The sequence below is a fragment of the Poromitra crassiceps genome, assembly GCF_964638095.1.
Source record: "Poromitra crassiceps genome assembly, chromosome: 12".
Taxonomy (NCBI): Eukaryota; Metazoa; Chordata; class Actinopteri; order Beryciformes; family Melamphaidae; genus Poromitra; species Poromitra crassiceps.
The window spans coordinates 34,626,541-34,645,170 of record NC_139632.1 but is presented as its reverse complement, the minus strand read 5'-3'; the positions used below and the strand labels follow the sequence as shown (position 1 = coordinate 34,645,170).

General features: G+C 44.7%; 2 protein-coding genes across 2 annotated transcripts in view; both read right to left on the bottom strand.

The window, feature by feature from the left end:
- Nucleotides 1-4,495: 4,495 nt before the first annotated feature.
- lrrc39 (leucine rich repeat containing 39) lies at nt 4,496-8,147 on the bottom strand (the record flags this gene model as incomplete). Its single annotated transcript, XM_083647358.1, has 6 exons — nt 4,496-4,667; nt 5,016-5,314; nt 6,946-7,082; nt 7,189-7,345; nt 7,429-7,534; nt 8,026-8,147. 6 exons carry the CDS (start codon nt 8,145-8,147, stop codon nt 4,496-4,498), a joined length of 993 nt encoding a protein of 330 aa, XP_083503484.1.
- A 1,561-nt stretch (nt 8,148-9,708) lies between these two features.
- Nucleotides 9,709-18,630, bottom strand: part of dbt (dihydrolipoamide branched chain transacylase E2) — a 14,039-nt gene continuing 5,117 nt past the window's right edge. The window contains exons 6-11 of the mRNA XM_083647505.1: nt 18,445-18,630; nt 17,639-17,805; nt 16,903-16,980; nt 15,784-15,975; nt 13,205-13,276; nt 9,709-12,961 (exon numbers count right to left, since the gene is read on the bottom strand). The exon at nt 18,445-18,630 is cut by the window's right edge and continues 40 nt beyond it. Of these exons, the coding sequence (XP_083503631.1) occupies nt 12,794-12,961; nt 13,205-13,276; nt 15,784-15,975; nt 16,903-16,980; nt 17,639-17,805; nt 18,445-18,630 (863 nt within the window). The 3' untranslated portion in view covers nt 9,709-12,793. The remainder of the gene's footprint in view (nt 12,962-13,204; nt 13,277-15,783; nt 15,976-16,902; nt 16,981-17,638; nt 17,806-18,444) is intronic.

Below are 18,630 nucleotides of genomic sequence, written 5' to 3'. Positions count from 1 at the left end.
ATCTACAGGAAAGAGGAAAAATATGTACTTTTGATTTTGGAGTGAACTGTCCCTTTCACTCCAGTTGAGTGGTCTAAGCGGGTATAATCACTAAAACACTAAAAGTTTCTGTCTGTCTTTGGTTTTTGTTATTTTTATTTTGTATTTCATTTCTGTGACTTCTACTTGTTTCTGTTTAGTTTTTGCTTCCACTTTATTTGACTGAAACATGACGTGACAGACAGAGTGGAGGTGTGAATGAATTTAAAGGTGCAGTCTGTAACATTTCTCTCCCAGACGCCCAGCTCATCTCCCTACAGATGCATACATGGCAGACTGCACTTTTAACTTGCTGCTGTCTCCTGTCACTGTGTGTGTGTGCATGCGTGCGTGTCATTAGAGACTGATATTAGTGGACTGAAAACTGCCGATATTCAGCAGTTTTAAATTGGAAAATTTTCACACTAAAAGAAATTATTCTGAGCTTTCAGTTTCCCCAGAATTTAATTCTGCCAGAGATGGCCTCTGAAACTCAGGATGATGATGATAATAATGACAATAGTGATAATAATGATAATCGATCAAAATGTCTCATGAGAATCAGTTCAGATTAAGGACTTGTTTAGTTCAGTTTACGTTGCAGTTGATTTGGTCATTTTGTGGAGATGAGACTACCTGTTTACTGTAGTTACAATATTACAGTACGCTTCCACACTAACATGGCTTAATGTTTTGGATTGAAGCTGCCGATAGCCCATTGTTTTTTTTGTTTTTTTATATTTATGATCTTTGACCCCTCCCCCTGGATTTCCCTCGTTTTCTCCCAAATTGTACTTCGCCAATTCGCCCCGCTGTCCTGGCTGCTGCTCCACCCCCTCTGCTGATCTGGAGAGACCCGTAGACTAGCACATGCCGCTCTGATACATGTGCAGTCGCCAGCCGCTTCACCTGACAGCGAGGAGTTTCACCGGCAGGCCGTAGCACGTGGAGGATCGTGCGCTATTGCCCCCAGTTCACCCCCCCCCCCCCCCCCCCCCCCCTCCTCCTCCTTCCCCAAACAGGCGCCCCAACTGTCTAGTGGCGGCACTAGTAGAGCGACCAGGACTAATACCCCACAGGCTTAGGAACGTCTGACCTAGCCGGGGGTAACACGGGGGCTCGAACCTTACAATACTGACTGAAGTAACACTAACCTGGATGAGTTACTGCTAAACTACAACTAAACTTTGCTGAGTTACTGCTGGGGTTAAATGACCTGTTTGTGTTTAATGTTCAGAAAATAACGTGCAACAAATGAAATACACTACATGATGCGTGTGTGGTTGACAATGGCGTTGAACTCATCTCAATAAACTCAATGATGTGATGTGATTGGCTCTCAGTCAAGTTGTTTTGATCTGATGTGATTGGCGCTCAGTAGTCGGGTCGGTTTTGATGTGGCGTGATTGGCTCACTGAGGGGGCGGGGCTTCAGGATTTGCTGCTCCTCCTTGATCCAGTGACGTGATTGGTTCACAGAAGAGCAGCAGATCCTGACCAATCCAACCCTAGTGTGTATTGTGCATCACATTACCACCACCTACTGGACTGGCCTATTAGAGGCTCGCTCTCTCATACAATATTTCAGATTTCATATTGAACGGGGGGCAATGTTAGATAAACCAACTCAAAACGGGAACGAAGGATCAAGCAATACTTTATAGGTGAAGAGGCAATCCAAATAGTTCTGCACAAAAATTCTGTAGAGCGAAGATGTTTTCGAAGATAATGAAATGAAGTTTCTTATAAAGAACAAAAATATAAACGCAACACTTGTTTTCACAAGTTGAAAATCTAAGACTCGCACAAAGTCAAATTTCTCTCAGATTTTGTTCAGAAATGTGTTGAAATCGGTGTTAGTGTGTTAGGTGTTAGTGAGCAGAGATAATCCATCCACCTGTCAGGTGTGGCATATCAAGATGCTGGCCACAATAAAAGCTCACTCTATTGTCAAATGTGCAGTTTTATCACAACACAATGACACATTTTGCAAGACAGCATGCAGTTGGCATGCGGACTGCAGGAATGTCCACCAGACCTGTTGCCTGTGAATTGAATGTTCATTTCAGTACCTTAACCCAGTGATTCTCAAATGGGGGTCCGGGGACCACCTGCCAAACGCCTTTTCTGTCTGTTGTGAATGAATGACCCTTTGAAGTAAGTCGGTCTTCCTGCAGATTTGTGGAGTCAAAGTGTGCGCTCCCTTCCTATGGATCAGTGTTGTTGGGTACAATGTAGAACGGTTACTACATACATACAGTAGGGGAGAGTGGGGTGAGTTGTGCCACTTTTTACTTGAGGTGTCTTTAAAGTGAGGGCATGACAGTAATGCCTCCAACTACAATATGTAAATATATTTCAGGATGTTGTGCACCACTGGGAACACTCCCTTTGGATCTTAAATAAACTGTTAAAAAAATATGGCTATTCTTCAAAAAGTGGTCTCTTGGCACAACTTGCCCCCAGTGTGGGGTAAGTTGTGCCTTTGGAGAGAATACGTTGTAAATTGTGCCATTGATTACTGAAGTAAAACATTTTCATCTCATATACTGTAATGCTATATCAAAGCAAGACAAAATAAAGATAACACTAAAGTCCAGTGTACTATAACAGGGTTAAACAAGGCTCAACGGTAGCAGCAGTTGACCTACATATTTAACATTTTCAGAAATAAAAATGATGTTCAAAATGAACAAAATCAACTATCACAGAGCCAGGCTACACCTGCCAATACTGCAATATTCTTCAACAAGGTCTATTTAGAACAAAATGAAATAAAATTTCACTAAATCAACTGCAACTGCACTGGCACAACTTAACCCAGGCCTTTTGGCACAAATCACCCCATCCCCACCATTTTAACAAACTTGTATCATATAGCTGGTTTGGAGCTAACATCATGCTAACAGTATAGCCTCATATTGTAGCTTACTAAAACACTAATACATGTGTGAAATGTTTTCAAGCTTGTCTATAATTGTTCAGACACAACAATCAATAAACCTTGATCATAAAAGATTTACTTTGAGAGGCAAAAAACAGTTTTTTGAACTTAAATGTGCTTAGCTCTTGTGCCATCTGCCTCCCTTCTTTGCAGAGTGAGTAAAATGGATGCCTCTTCAAAAATGTGTGGTCACATGACCAATTTCTTCTATGGTTTTCTAGATACAAGGGGTGGCACAACTTCCCCGCTGGCACAACTCACCCCACTCTCCCCTATACCTGGCAAGGTTTCATCAAATAAACACACAGCAAAAAGGAATGCAGCAATTTATTGATAACAAATAATCTTCCTTTTCGCCAAGCAATGTAGTCCTTGTTGCCAAGCAAGACACAGAGGCTGTTTGGCTCAGTAATGATGTGATGAGGTCACAATGGCGGGTTTCCATCCACCCGTTTTTATGCACATTTAAAAAACACTTAGGCTGGATTCCTCGGCTCGCCCACTGCTGCCTCTCCCGCCCTGTAGCTCGCCGAGCTGGCCTTGCCTGCTCTATTGGCGTGTGTGTGTGTTGCTCACAAAATGTTATTGCCCTTAAGTTCACATGCGTGCGGGTGTGTGTGTGTGTGTGTGTGTGTGTGTGTGTGTGTGCCCCTTAAGTTTACATCAGTGCCTATGACATCATCTGTGATGTCATATGGATCGGGATGGACCGGCACTACTGCATCCAGAGTTGGGGAGTAGTTATGTAGTTAAACTACAATTTTCAGTAGTTGGGTGGTAGTTTCAAATCTCAGCTTTTTCAGCAGTTCAACTTTGGGTGATGTAGTTTAGTTTAAACTACAAACTACATATTCAGAGTATTCTCTTGATGTGTTTTTTTTGCCATACAATAATGGCACAATCCCACAGCTCATTGGCCACAGCTGTCAATGTTACAATGTTACAATTTCACTTAGCAGACGCTTTGATCCAAAGCGACATACATCTGAGCTTTATACAACACAAGCAAGGATCTAGTCAGAAGACTGACGTAAGTGCCATGAGGCCAAGCTTGAGTCTGAATGGACCCAGGTGCCAGCAGGTAGTGCACAGAGTGCATATGATTCTTTTCATCATTCATGCCCCTCATTCATCACCATTCATGTAATTAACATTCATGTACATCTATCATCCCTTTTTCATCATCATGCCCATCAAAGTGTGAAAGATTTCATGAAAGAGCTGGTTTTTGAGTCTTCTTAAAGTTAGAGAGAGACTCTGCAGATCGGATGGAGTTTGGCAAGTCGTTCCACCACCGGGGAACTACAGAGGAGAAGAGTCTCCCCTGTGTTCTGGCCATGTATTTTTCCCTTTCTCCATTTCACATAGGTGCATCTTCTCAACTTTGCCTATGCAGATGCATCATGCAACTGTATAATGCTCTGAATAGCCTAATGTGGTCTAAAATATATACAATCTTTCTCCTGGAGTTGACTTCCGAGTTGTCTTGAACGCAGCATTAGTTCAGACTCCAGACAGTGAAGTGCCAGTGCGGCTAGCTAAGACAGTGCATGCTGAGCGCGGCATGCGCTCTCTTCCTGACTTCCTGGATGTACATTAGCATGAAGTCGCGTCCAAACAGCTCTCTGTCATGTTCTTCCTCCTCCTCAACCTCTCTGGCTGGCAGCTCCTCCAGGGTCAGAGGGTTGTCCCGGAAGTTCACAAACCTGTTCAGCACAAAGACAAGATCAGCTGCCAGCTGCATAGAGATAGACCTGGCTAACTGACATGACTAACAGACAGACAGACGGACGGACGGAGGGACACCGCCCGCCCCTCCACCTAGGGCTAGGCAATTTTATAATAGGATAATGTTAACTTCATAACCCAAACAATTTAAGACCTGGCAAAATCGTATTCAAGACGTTTTATATAAATGCAATTCAATTGAAGACATTTTAAGGCCTAAAATTCAGATGATTGGATTTTAATCTTTTTAAGACCCTGTGTTTAAATAAACTCAAACTATCCGCTGCCTTCAGAGTCCATCGGCCCGAAGCCGGTCAGACACTGACCTGAGGTTGGTCATGCCCTCCATGAGTGTGGGAATGTCCCTCAGCTTGTTGCAGCTCAGGACCAACGTCTCCAACCTGGACATCCTTACGATGTTCTCTGGAAGCTCCTCGAGCTGGTTCCTCTGCAACCACAGTGTGTGGAGGTTCTCCAGCCTGTGGAGGTCCTCAGGGAGACTCTGCAGCTGGTTCCCTCCCATGTCCAGCCACTGCAGTGCGGGCAGGCGCAGCACCGCCTCTGGCACCACCTCAAACGAGTTCAGAGACAGGTCCAACTGCTGCAGCTTCACAAGCCCACTGAGCTGAGGACAGAGAGAACCACAGACCTCAGTCCAGATCAAACTCCTCACCTCCACCAACATGGAACGGGTTCCATTCCGGTTTGCACACCTCATTTTGAACCGTTCAACCAAAGATAAATAAAATTGTCTTGAAACCCGAAAAGTTGGTTGACAGCTGGAACCAAAAATAGCATCTTGCACATAATAGTTGTCGACGTCTTCTTATTAATAGTTGGTCCCTGTTTGTTTGGACAAAAACAAATATCTGTAATATAAGATGATAAAAGCTTGCAGGTAATCAATGTGATCGGCCAACTTGTTACTACTGTTTATTTCCGGTGTGGATTGTGCAATGCTCTCCTTGAAAACAGGTGGAAACATGGGCTGGTTCACTAGATAGCACCAAGGTTCCAAAAATATTTTTATTATTGTTATTATTTTTTATTTATTTTATTCTTATTGGTGGAATACAACATAACAACAACAAAAATACCTAGGACAATTGGGCAGTGTTAGAACATACAGACATTAGGGGATTAAGACAAGACAGTTGCAACAGTACAGCAGTTGACATTGAGCACAATATGATTAGGTGAGGTTTATAACAGGGGCCGTTACTGAGAATGAATGAGAGGTAGGGCGAGTAATAAATAGTGATGATGGTAATAGCGGTGATGAGAACGGAGAATGTGGGTGAATTTATTCTTGTGGGGTTATGAGGTGGCAGTGCAGGGGCGTGTCTAGGGCCCGGTGGGTGCCAGGCCAACACACATGGGCGGCTCAGCAGGGGGGCACGACCGCATGACCCACAGGCTGAAAACGAGAGCAGACGACATGTGATCAAACAAGGAAGGACAGAGAAGTGGGGCACGGGACAAGTTCCATGGACGGCAGCTGCAGTCAGGACAGCGTGGTCCTGCCCGGAGGTACAGTCATTAGTGACTATGAGTTTCTCCCTGGCAGAGACAGGTTCTACCTGATGTTCTCCTGGCACAGTGACAGGTTCTACCTTGACATTCTCCTGGCAAAGAGACAGGTTCTGCCTGACATTGTCCTGCAGAGTGGCAGGTTCCACCGGACATCCCCCTGGCAGAGAGACAGGTTCTACCTGACGTTCTCCTGGTAGAGTGACGGGTTCTATCTGATGTTCTCCTGGTAGAGTGACATGTTGTCCCTGTTGTTCTCCTGGCAGAGCAACAGGTTCTGCCTGACGTTCTCCTGGCAGAGACAGGTGCTACCTGATGTTCTCCTGGCAGAGAGACAGGTTCTATCTGACGTTCTCCTGGCAGAGTGACAGATTCTACCTGACGTTCTCCTGACAGAGCGACAGGTTCTACCTGACATTCTCCTGGCAGAGAGACAGGTTCTCCTGAGGTTCTCCTGACAGAGACAGGTTCTACCTGACGTTCCCCTGGCAGAGAGACAGGTTCTACCTGACATTCTGGTAGAGTGACACATTCTACCTGACGTTCTACTGGCAGAGACAGGTTATATGTGATGTTCTGGCAGAGACAGGTTCTACCTGATGTTCTCCTGGCAGAGAGACAAGTGCTACCTGACGTTCTCCTGGCAGAGAGACAGGTATGTTCTCCTTGCAGAGACAGGTTCTACCTGATGTTCTCCCGGCAGAGTGAGAGTGACAGCGGTTCTACCTGTAGGGGCAGGTGGCTGAGGTCTCGGTTCATGGCAAGCTCCAGTCTCTCCAGGTTCTCACAGTTTCCCAGCTCCTCAGGAACCACCTGGAGCCGGTTGTAGCTGAGCAACAGCTCTCTGAGGCGGGTCAGCTTCCCTGAGACAGAGAGACAGAGACAGACAGACCGGACAGGGTGAGGAAAGTAGACTACGAAACCCCATCTGGGTGAGTCGGCAGAATGGTCCCTGTGGCGTTCACTGACCGATCTGTGGGGGGATGTGGGTGATGGCGTTGCGGGACAGGTCCAGCACCAGCAGGTTCTGGAAGCTGGAGATGAACTGAGGGATTTCCTGTAGTCCGCTCCGGTGGATCTGCCACTCCTGGACCTGACTCAGCTGGACCATAGGGCTGGGCAGGGTCTGGATTAGATTACATTATATTAGACTAGAGTAGACCAGATTAGACTAGACCAGATGGTGTTTCTGACAGAGGTTCTCCTGACCTTCCAGTCCTCCTGCTGGATCCTGAAGACCAGCCGTCCTTCTTCCATCTGGAGCTTCTCCTTCAGCCGAGCCAGCATGACACGCTGTTCCCAGTCATGACACAGTCTGAACACACACACACGGCTGGTGTCATGGGTAGGGTTGGGTACCGAAACAAGGTACCAATATGGTACCGCTACACTCCGAAACTGGCGCTGCACGCACCTTCACTAACATTCTAGGGCTTAAACACAAAATGATTGTTTGAAATCCTCTTTACAGCCTCTTTAAATACAAAATAGCTTTAAATATGCTTTAACTTTTTTTTTTATACCGTTTCAGGCACCATTTAGGCACCTGTACCGTTTTAGAAGTATCGTTTTAGCACCAGTATCGAAAAATATGAAATGATAACCATCCCTAGTCATGGGTCGATCGGTTGGTAGTACTGTCTATCACACCATATAAATATTTACTGTCTATGCTTCTAACCTGCAGTATTACTGTAATATAACAGTACTGCTGTATTAGAATACTGTATATTTAAAGAGGAGAGAAGGAAGATGAAGAGAGGAGGAGGAAGAGGAGGAGGAGAGGAGGAAGAGAAGTGGTCTGACCTCCCCCTCCCCTCCCTGGGCGCTCTGCTCTTCCTCTGCTCCTCTTGACTCTTCCTGATCCGGGTTTCCCACAGAGCCTTGATGGAGCCCACCGAGCCACTGCACAGCACCACGTCGGCCATGATAACCACTTCCTGTCAGCTGATTGCCGCTTCCTGTCAGCTGACAGACTGCTTCCTGTCAGCTGGGTAACTTCCTGTCAGCTGACGACCACTTCCTGTCAGCTGACGACCACTTCCTGTCAGCTGACCGTCACTTTTTTCTTTGATGGTCACTTCCTCTCAGCTGACAACCACTTGCCACTTCCGGTCAGCTCGCAGACCCCTCCTCTCACCTGCAGGTGTAGGGAGGAGAATAGACAAACCCTGAATATAATGTCCATATGGCACATGGCAAATACTACGACCTTCAATACTTCTCAGCTTAGATGTTGAGAAAGCAAAATGCAAAACATTAAAAGAATCAAACTAAAATAGATATTTCTACCCCTCTAAACTAAACAGAATCAAGCGGCGTTACTTCTTGGTACTGAGTCATCTCTGTCACAGTATAGCATTAAGTGTGCCGCTCCCCAAAGATCATCAAAAACTTAAGAGTTTTTATCAGCCAAAAAGAAAACTAATTTTGATTGCTGAGATCATACACACACCAGGGTTCCCACACCTTCTTCAATATCAATTCAGGATTTCAAGGACCCGTAGGAACCCTGACACACACACACACACACAGTTTGCCACTGCACTGATGTTCTAATCTTCCCTCACGATAATGTACAATACTCTGCTATTCTGTCAATATCTGCCCTGTACATATTGTTAAATTGCAAATGTTTAGGCTACCACACTTGGTTAATACTGTTTATATGTTTATATCTGCTCATATCTTTGAATCTTTTTATATCTTATATTTGTTTCTGAGATCAACTTTTTTTTATATCAATTATCAGTGTACAGTGTATTGTACAATACTAAAAATAAAATAATAATAATAATAATACAGTATTATATCTTATATTTGTTTATATCTTGTATATTTCTCATACTTTCCATGTTCCTATGTTACTTGTGCACTAACCACACCAAGTACATTTGATTTGTACTGCAAGCATACCTTGGCCAAATAAAGAATTCTATTCTATTCTAAGGATTGTTAGAAGGAGCATTAACTTCAAGCAATTCTTCAGTTCTCAGTATAGGTCTAGGCCAATTGACGAATAATTTGATCAAGTAAAACCCTCCAAATAAGGAAAGTAAAGATAAAGTTCATTAAAGTTCCAAGAGAATAGAACACTGAAACAGGCTCACAGGAGTCTACTCACCAGGCTGCGTCTCTCCCTCTATCTGTGTTGAAATCTGACCTGAGGCCTGCCAGAGGCTAAATTTATCCTCCAGAGAACAGAGACAGTCACATGACCTCCGTCCCCTCAGCAGTGCACCCTGGGAAACTTTCTCCCACATGTTTGGAGTTTCCACAGTCCCAAGTGTTGAGATGGTCAAATGTTATCCCATGCTTTCACATCTGGGACCCGGATATAGCCAAGTTTTATTTATATATAAATATAAATATATATATATATATAACAAGGTATGGTTCATTGATCCATGCGCGGGTGCGCTACAAAATAAGGATCCAAACAGACTAAATGAAAGGTGGAGTTTGTGAAGAATGGCTTTACAGCAGACAGCTTGTGCACTTCAACTTTATTCAAGTTATTTTCCAGAGTCCAGACTCAGAAGGTCAGACGCTGGAGGACTGAAAAGATCTACATGTTTTAAAATACAAAACCCAACCAACAGTGTAACACACCCTTTACATTTGCCTTTAAAAATATAACATGACAGGCAAGAAAAGTATTTCCAACACTCTATAGACAGACATGTAACATACCATACCAGCTGAAAGCTCAATGGCAAATTCCATGTTCAGTGACAGGACAAGAGCCATGGACTAAGGATAATCCATATTCATATCCATGTAACAAACAGGCTGATCTCACAGCAACCTTTAGGAGAGAAGACCGACACGAGGAGAGTTGACTGACTGAAGAGCTGATCTGAGGTCGAGTCCAGTCCAGTCACCCACTTTAACCCTTCACACCCTTCACACAGTTCAGAATCTCAGATAGGGATGCAGGTGATATCAGCACGTCATCGGTATCGCCCGGTCCTTGATTGTGATTGGCTGAGCCGTGTTGGAAGCCGTTGTAAAATATATAAACACACACCTGTGACCTCATCGCAGTATTACCGCGCCAAACAGCGTCTGTGTTTTGCTGCATCTGTGTGTTTGCCAAACATTCTGCTAAATGTCGCCACGGCTATATTGCTTGGGGTGGAAGAATGTGTGTGTTATCAATATTGCATTTTTTGTTTGTTGCTGAGACCTATAGGCTATATGCAGTAACAGTTTTATAAAAGCAATAAGCCCCATGGTTTCACAGTGATTTTACAACAGCTAAAAGGTGTTAAGAATGTCCCGTGAATGTGTCCATTTTGAAAAGCATTGTATTACTGTGGGCCATTATAAGAGTAGGCATAATAACGTGTTCATTCCATGACAGGAGAGACTTGATGTTCTCCGAAATTAGGTGGGGGGGGGGGGGATCGGTATCGGCATTCCGCCAAAAGAGTTGGAGAATATCGCCATAAAATCCAATATGGTGCATCCCTACTCTGAGTAGCTGCATCACTCCGTCCTACGATAGAAACAGGCGGACTGAGCCTTTAATCTGTGATGTCACTGGGAGCCCCACTGAACAGCTGTGAGCTCATTCCCCTTTAATCTGGAGAGAGTGAGTGTGTGTGTGTGTGTGTGTGTGTGTGTGTGTGTGTGTGTGTGTGTGTGAGTGTGTGTGTCATACTGGTTTTAACTCGGGTTAACTGAGGCAGCTCAGACCAGAGCAATTTAGAGAGAGCGTGGCGTCAGCGGAGGTCCAAAATGTGTGACTCATTAGCCAATGAACAGCCAGGAAGGGGTCTCGTGCTACTTTTGAATGCTAAAATAAAGCTGATAATGTACAATTTGATTCTAAAGAAAACAAAAACCCTTTCAAAAGTACAACACAAACTGTCCAATTTGCTGCAACTCGACAGTGCTGCTTAATCCAGAACCTTACTTCCTGGAACTCTTGAGTAAAACACTGGTCCATTGGAGTGAATGGAGATGTTGCGACTCTTCTATATACACGGTTCTGGCTCAGACCAGCGGCAAAGAATGTTCAAGGCAAGAATCAACACTGGTGCTTTTGGGACAACAGCGCTGCCTTGCCACCATTTTAGCCTGGGGGGGGGGAGATGCCTCCTTGTGTCAATGGGACAAGATCAGAATGTTCATCAGAACCATGAAAGCCAATCAGAGGTAGACTCTTCCAGGCCAAAATAGCAGATTTGCTGTGTGCTTATGTTGCAATGGAACAATGTATTAGCTGTCACTTCTTATCAATGTAAAGTGCTTTGCCAGTGGTGAAATACACAATGTCATTCTGAATGAGAGAAACAAACTTTACAGGAGGTGGGGGGGCGGGGTTTAATCTGTGACATCACATTGATGGACAGCTGAAGCAGAAGGTGCTTATAGACAGCCAAAGTAACGCCGTCTCTTCCGAGTTAGGCATACGAACCAAGGTATTTCATCGGGCATCAGCATTTATTTTTCCATAGACATTTTGGAAAATGCTTATAAAATAATTTTACTTGGTCAAACCAAGTGATTCATCTATTTAGAATCTGGAGAGACCATAGAACATTTCACTCGGACCAAAACATTCAAATAATAATAATTAATCCGCTATTTTTTGTTTTGGTCCGAGTGAAATATTCTATGTTTGCTTGGTTTGATGAAGTAAAACTATTTTTTATAAGCATTTTACAAAATGTCTGAGAAAATAAATGGCAGAATGCCTTGGTTCGTATGCTTAGCGCCAATACCACAGTGGCTGTCCATGGGAAGAACTGATTCTAATGTGCCATTTTGATCATATTCCCCATTATATACAGTATGCATTCATGATTTATCATCTTCACCTTCATCATCATCAGGTTTCAGTGCAGAGTTTTCTGGTCACATGACATGTCTAAATGTTTCAGAGTCCATCCTGTGAAGACAGAAACTCTGGAGGAAACTCCAGACTTGAGTGGTGAAATGTAAAGATATTGAATATCAGCAGCTTCAGTAACGCAGGGTTTCCATTGTATTTTAGCGGTAAAATCAGTTCAAGTCTGACACATTTAGATCTTTACGGTCACAACGCCCGGTGATTTCCACATGTCCTTCTATCAGCGTCATTATGGTAGCGTGGTCCACACATCTGCAAGAATGCGGCAAGTTTTATCTTGATTTGATCACAATCTTCTTGTTTTCATGATTGTGAGAAGCCAAATTTTTGATCAGATTAATACTAGATTAATTGTGCAGCCCTAATACAAACTAAACTAACCGCATTTTTTTATTGCTGTCATTACTACAGCCGTGTATAATTAACGCAGGCCACCATCGCTATTTTGTAATAGATCCTAGTTTTGAAACCCCCGGCTCTCATCAATGGAACCCTTGAATGCGTTAACCTAACAAAGCTGAGCTAACGTGAAGTTAATAGCGAATGTGTTCTGTGGTCACGAGGTTCGTCCAGTGCTCAGACCCATCGCTCAAAGGCAAGTGGAAAGGCCTCAAACAGAAAGACAGAAGAAGAAACGGGAGGGGTCAGTTATTGTGGAGTCTTTGGGAAAGGGGGGGGGGGGGTCCAGGAGCATGTGAGCAGGGTTCTCCAGGTTCACTTGAGGTCCAGGACCATGCGGGCCGGGTTCTCCAGGTACTCCCTCCACAGGTTGGAGAAGCGACACATGGTGGCGCCGTCGATGATGCGGTGATCAGCTGACCAGCTGACGTTCATGATGTGAGCTTTGATCAGCTGACCGCCCGCGTCAAACCGCGGCAGGACCTGAGCACAGACAGGAAGTGATGTCACACGCTCAATAGAGTACCGCAGGGATGACGCGTTTTTGTAGGCCAAACCAGAAGTTAGCATCACCTGGTTCCCTCGTCAGTAACAGTTAGTAATAGTCATTTTAAAATGTAAACTACATGATTGACTGATTAAAGGTTTTTAGTTTACAATTGGAACCATGACTGACGTGATGGGAAGTGGGAGATATAGTGCAGATTTGGGAAACCTGGAACTCACCTGGATTTTTCCCAGAGCTCCGATTGCGACTTCAGGAGGAAGAATCACCGGCTTCGCGTACGTTCCTCCAATCTGACTCACATCACAAAATAACATGTCAGGCAAATCACACACATTCTAGCAGCAGATATGTCAGTCTAAACTCTAAACGAACATGCCAACATTTTGGGAGATTCACCTATTTGCCATATTCTCGATAGTAAGACAAGAAGATAGTAGGGCGGAGCCAAAAAAAAAATCAACGCTTCGAAGCTTAATTCGTTGCCATGGTGACCCACGCTCAAATCAGCTATCAACTCTTTGTGTTATTGTTTTTTTCTTTCCTCCTCTCCTCTCCTCTCTCTTTCTCTCGCCATATGCTAACATGAGGTGTAGCTTCGTGAGACAGTCTCTAGTTTTCTGGCTGGGCGGGCTCCTTTGTGCTAACACTGTTTTTAACACAGGGAACTCACACCGGCACGCGCCGTGAGCACAAACAAACGCACCCAACAGCCAGTAGCCACACAGACTGTGAGCTGTGCTCTGTGGAGGTCATGTTTTAAACATTAAATTTCGTACACTTCTTTCCAACCCAGTGTGAGTAACGTTACAAGTGTTCAAGTGAATTCAAGTGATTTAATTTGTTTATAACGTTATGAAGTAGCAGCAGTCACAGATACACAGCTCTCATTGACAAGCTCAGAGGGCAGAGGGTAATCTGCTAACGTGACACTGAGCTCACCTTAGGGTTGTCACGATACCAAAATTATGACTTCGATACCGATACCTGCCTAAATATCTTGATATGGATACTTAAACAATACCACGGCAAAAACCTAAAACATCAGGAAAAGTGTCATCATGGATGACAGAACATGGAACTTCAAATTCATCATACTTTCTGTGGTGTTCAAAGATAGCTGGGAGGGAAGGCTACCTCAACTGAGTTGGTGCTGATTCTGCTGGCATCTAATTTGAGGAAATAAAACTAGGAAATGTGTTGGGTAGAGCGCAGAGTAGAATAGTTTCTGTCACAACATGTATATAAGAGTACATAAGAGTACATAAGAGCGTTTTGGCGCTGTTGGAATGTGTATTTGGTGACTTAACAGGGGTAGGCTAGCCCGTTCCGCAGACTACCAGTCATTATGTTAAGCTAACTAGCAGGAGGCAGACTACCAGTCATTGTGTTAAGCTAACTAGCAGGAGGCAGACTACCAGTCATTGTGTTAAGTAGGGATGTCAACGGTTAACCGTTAATCGATTAACCGTCGCTAACGTCGTTGTTCGGTTATTGCTGTCGGTCTATCAGTTAATATTAATTTTTTTTTTTTTTTTTTTTTTTTTTTTGGTCTATTTACTCAATGAGCTCATGCCCAAACAAGGCGTGTCTATTTAGATGCTGAAATGTTAATGCTTTTTGTGTTAGAAATTCTAACACAAAAAGAATTTGTGTTGAAATGTTGATGCTTTTTGTTAATGCTTGTTAATGCTTTTTGTGTTAGAAATTCTAACACAAAAAGCATTAACATTTCAGCATCTAAATAGACACGCCTTGTTTGGGCATGAGTTCATTGAGTAAATAGACAAAAAAAAAAAAAAAAAAAAAAAAAACATTTTTTTTTTCTTTTTCTTTTTAATATTAAAAAATTATGAATTAACCGATAGGTTAATCGATTATTAGCGTCGGTTAATCGAAAGTGAAATTAACCGAAAATTGACATCCCTAGTGTTAAGCTAACTAGCAGGAGGCAGACTACCAGTCATTATGTTAAGCTAACTAGCAGGAGGCAGACTACCAGTCATTATGTTAAGCTAACTAGCAGGAGGCAGACTACCAGTCATTATGTTAAGCTAACTAGCAGGAGGCAGACTACCAGTCATTGTGTTAAGCTAACTAGCAGGAGGCAGACTACCAGTCATTGTGTTAAGCTAACTAGCAGGAGGCAGACTACCAGTCATTATGTTAAGCTAACTAGCAGGAGGCAGACTACCAGTCATTGTGTTAAGCTAACTAGCAGGAGGCAGACTACCAGTCATTGTGTTAAGCTAACTAGCAGGAGGCAGACTACCAGTCATTGTGTTAAGCTAACTAGCAGGAGGCAGACTACCAGTCATTATGTTAAGCTAACTAGCAGGAGGCAGACTACCAGTCATTGTGTTAAGCTAACTAGCAGGAGGCAGACTACCAGTCATTATGTTAAGCTAACTAGCAGGAGGCAGACTACCAGTCATTATGTTAAGCTAACTAGCAGGAGGCAGAACACCAGTCATTATGTTAAGCTAACTAGCAGGAGGGGCACGTTGCTACTTACAGAGGAGAGAAGGGCATGTATCTTCTCGTGGGGAATATGGCAAATTGGCAAATCTCCCTAAAGGTTCTTGTGTAGGGATGAAACGATAACCGGTTTTAATGATAACGTGATATATTATTACTTTTTGAACATTTTCAGCACATTTTAACAATACCGTGATAATACTAACATGATCATTTTGGTCACTATAATCGTGATATGAAACTTTCATATAAGTTTCATCTCTATTCTCATGTTCCTTTCAGGTGATTTTAGGCGGGTGCTGTGTGGGTGGCTTTTCCTCACCGATCCGATGTTGGACAGGGTGAAGGTTCCCCCGGTGAGCTCGCTGGTGCCCAGCTGGCCGGCGGTGCCCAGCGCCTGCAGGCGATTCAGCTCTGAGGCGATGTCCAGCACGCTGAGCAGCTGCACGTTCTTCACATTGGGAACCAGCAGACCCTGGCTGGTGTCCATGGCCAGGCCGATGTTATGAGACGCCTGCACCCAACACAGAGTGTCGTAGCAGAAGAATTTCAATCAATGTTTTGTTTCTTAATGAAGCCACTTCTTGCAAGGTGGGCAGAAGGCTTTTGACCCATATCCAAAGGCCAATGTATCCACAATTTATGATTCAGATTACTCACACTGGACTCCAGGCAAAATGTTGTTTTATGTCTTTTCTTAGATTTCCTTTCATCCAACAGGATCCGTGGCTCAGGTAAGTACAGGTAAGAACATCATTATTTTTTTGTTTAATCGTGATTAAAATCGGGGGGCATGGTGGTGCAGTGGTAAGCGCTGTTGCCTCACACCTAGAAGGTCCTGGGTTCGATTCCCACCTGGGACGCTGTGAGCGCTGAAGGAGTGCGTGCCCGTCCGCATGTCCTTGAGTGCCCACCGCCCGGGTGGGGTCGCCAAAAGGGCCTTTCTGTGTGGAGGTTTGCCTGTTCTCCCCGTGCCCCCTGGGGGTTTCCTTCATATAGGAACCCCACACCAAAAACATGCAATATCCTGGTTGCTGATGTGGTGCCTCCTCTGGTCGTTAGGGGCGCCTGTTCGGAGGGAGGGGAACTCGTCGGAATAGCGTGATCCTCCCACGTGCTATGTCCTACCAGTGAAGCTTCCCCTGTCAGGTGAAAAGAAGCGGCTGGCTAACTGCCCATGTCTCGGAGGAAGCATGGAGCCAGTTTCAGCTCTCCCCAGATCAGCAGAGGGTGGAGCAGCAACCAGGATAAATAAATAAAAAATAAGCACTAATGGAGGATAAAAATGGGATAAAAAAATCGGGAAAAAAATATTAATAAGAATCGTGATATGACATTTTCCATACCATTTCATCTCTACTCCCTACCATAATCCACATCACACAGGTTGTGATTGAGAAGCAGGAAGTCCTGTCCTTAGATCAGTTACAGCAGGTCTCACCTTGTAGGTGATGTTCTGACAGCCTTCGTCCACTGAGGCGTTGAGGATGGGAAAGTGGAGAAGGCCGAGGGAGGCAGCCTGAGCCAATCAGAGCACAGCGTTAACATCGACATCAACCAGTCAACCAATCATTAACACCGACATCAACCAGTCAAATCAATCATTAACACCGACATCAACCAGTCAACCAATCATTAAAGCCCGCCTCCAGTGTATTTGGTCATTTTTAAGATTTTTATGATATTTCACATGTTTCTGAGTCATGTCCTGACAGTGGTGATTAGCCACAATGTTTGCAAATAACTTAATTTTGTGCTCAAGTTAAAAAACGTTGTTTGTTGCTCAAATGGAACGATGACGTATGACTCAATGGAACGCTATCGTCAATTCGATTCTGACTGAGTGCGAGCTGGCATGTTAGATATGTTAGCTAAGCCCGCTGCGTGCTGCCTGCTGTAACAACCGGCTCAAAACACCCCTGAGTGACCAAAACATTAGCTCGTTTTTCTTGTGCTGTTTTTCCGAGCATATCTCCTTGGGAGTTGTAGCACAGAATCAGATGACGTGCGACAGCAGGCGCTCATAGAAGGTTGAGAACGTTTGAAAGAGAACACCATCTGTTAAACAGGTAGACACACTGACTGGAGGGGGCTTGAACACCAACAGTTACTCTTGTTGCAGCCTGTATGTATGGGTGAAGGCAGGCAGGCAGGCAGACTGGCTGGGTTCACATTACCTTGATGAAGAAAGGCATGTAGCTGAGGTTGACGCCGCGGCTCTGGCTAACAGACTTAAGCTCCGCCCTCAGCGCCACCAGGCGGCTCAGGTCCACCTCGTCACAGTAACCAAAGTGAGGGATCTTGAGCGCCGCCGTCATTGTCCTCACCATCGCTTTGTGGAAGCCTGGAGGGACAACAGGTCGACAAAGACTAACTTCACATCATCAGTGTTTCCCCTACCATTCTACAGGCCCGGCGGGCCCGCCAGGCCAACGGCGCCCCCGCCAGGCCAGAAAAGAAATTGATTTTTTTTTTGCTCTCCCCAAAATTTCAATAAACCTTTATAGCATATTATTACAATACAACAATACTGGTGTTGACAGTAATAGAAGATGCCAAATCATTCAAAACAATAAGCCTTTTGCTTTTAGGAGCATTGTGCCAACGTGCAGCGCTGTTCCAAAACATGTCAACGTGTGTCGTTGCCTGGGAAACGCACATCCCATAATACAACTGTTCACATCGGATCCCATAATAGTATGATGATACTTGGGATGCCATTGCGAACAGGTTAGCTAAAAGTTTAGCGTCGCCAGCGAGGGCCCTCACCGTTGCGGTCGCCCTACGTTTCGAAATCCCTCCAGGCCTGAACATATTTCTAGGGGAAACACTGATTTATCTCTGTAGCAGCCGTCTACACGGAATGGACACCACCAAACGTTGTAGACAGGTTGGTGGAGGTATGCCCTCTACAGGTTGGTGGAGGTACGCCCTCTACCGAGTGCCCTCTAGTCCATAATGTGTTAATACAGTTGGGGCTCACTTGTGAGTGGCTGGGTCTGGTCCTTGCCGGTGAACACGGGTCTTGGCACGGCGGGCGGCGGCACCGTGGCGGGCTGTGGCTTGGCCGCAGCGGGAGCCGGAGGCCGGATCTCCTGGAAGGGAGCGGGGGGCAGGATGGCCCCGGTCTGCCGGGACAGGAAGTTCAGGATGTCTTCCTTCAGGATCC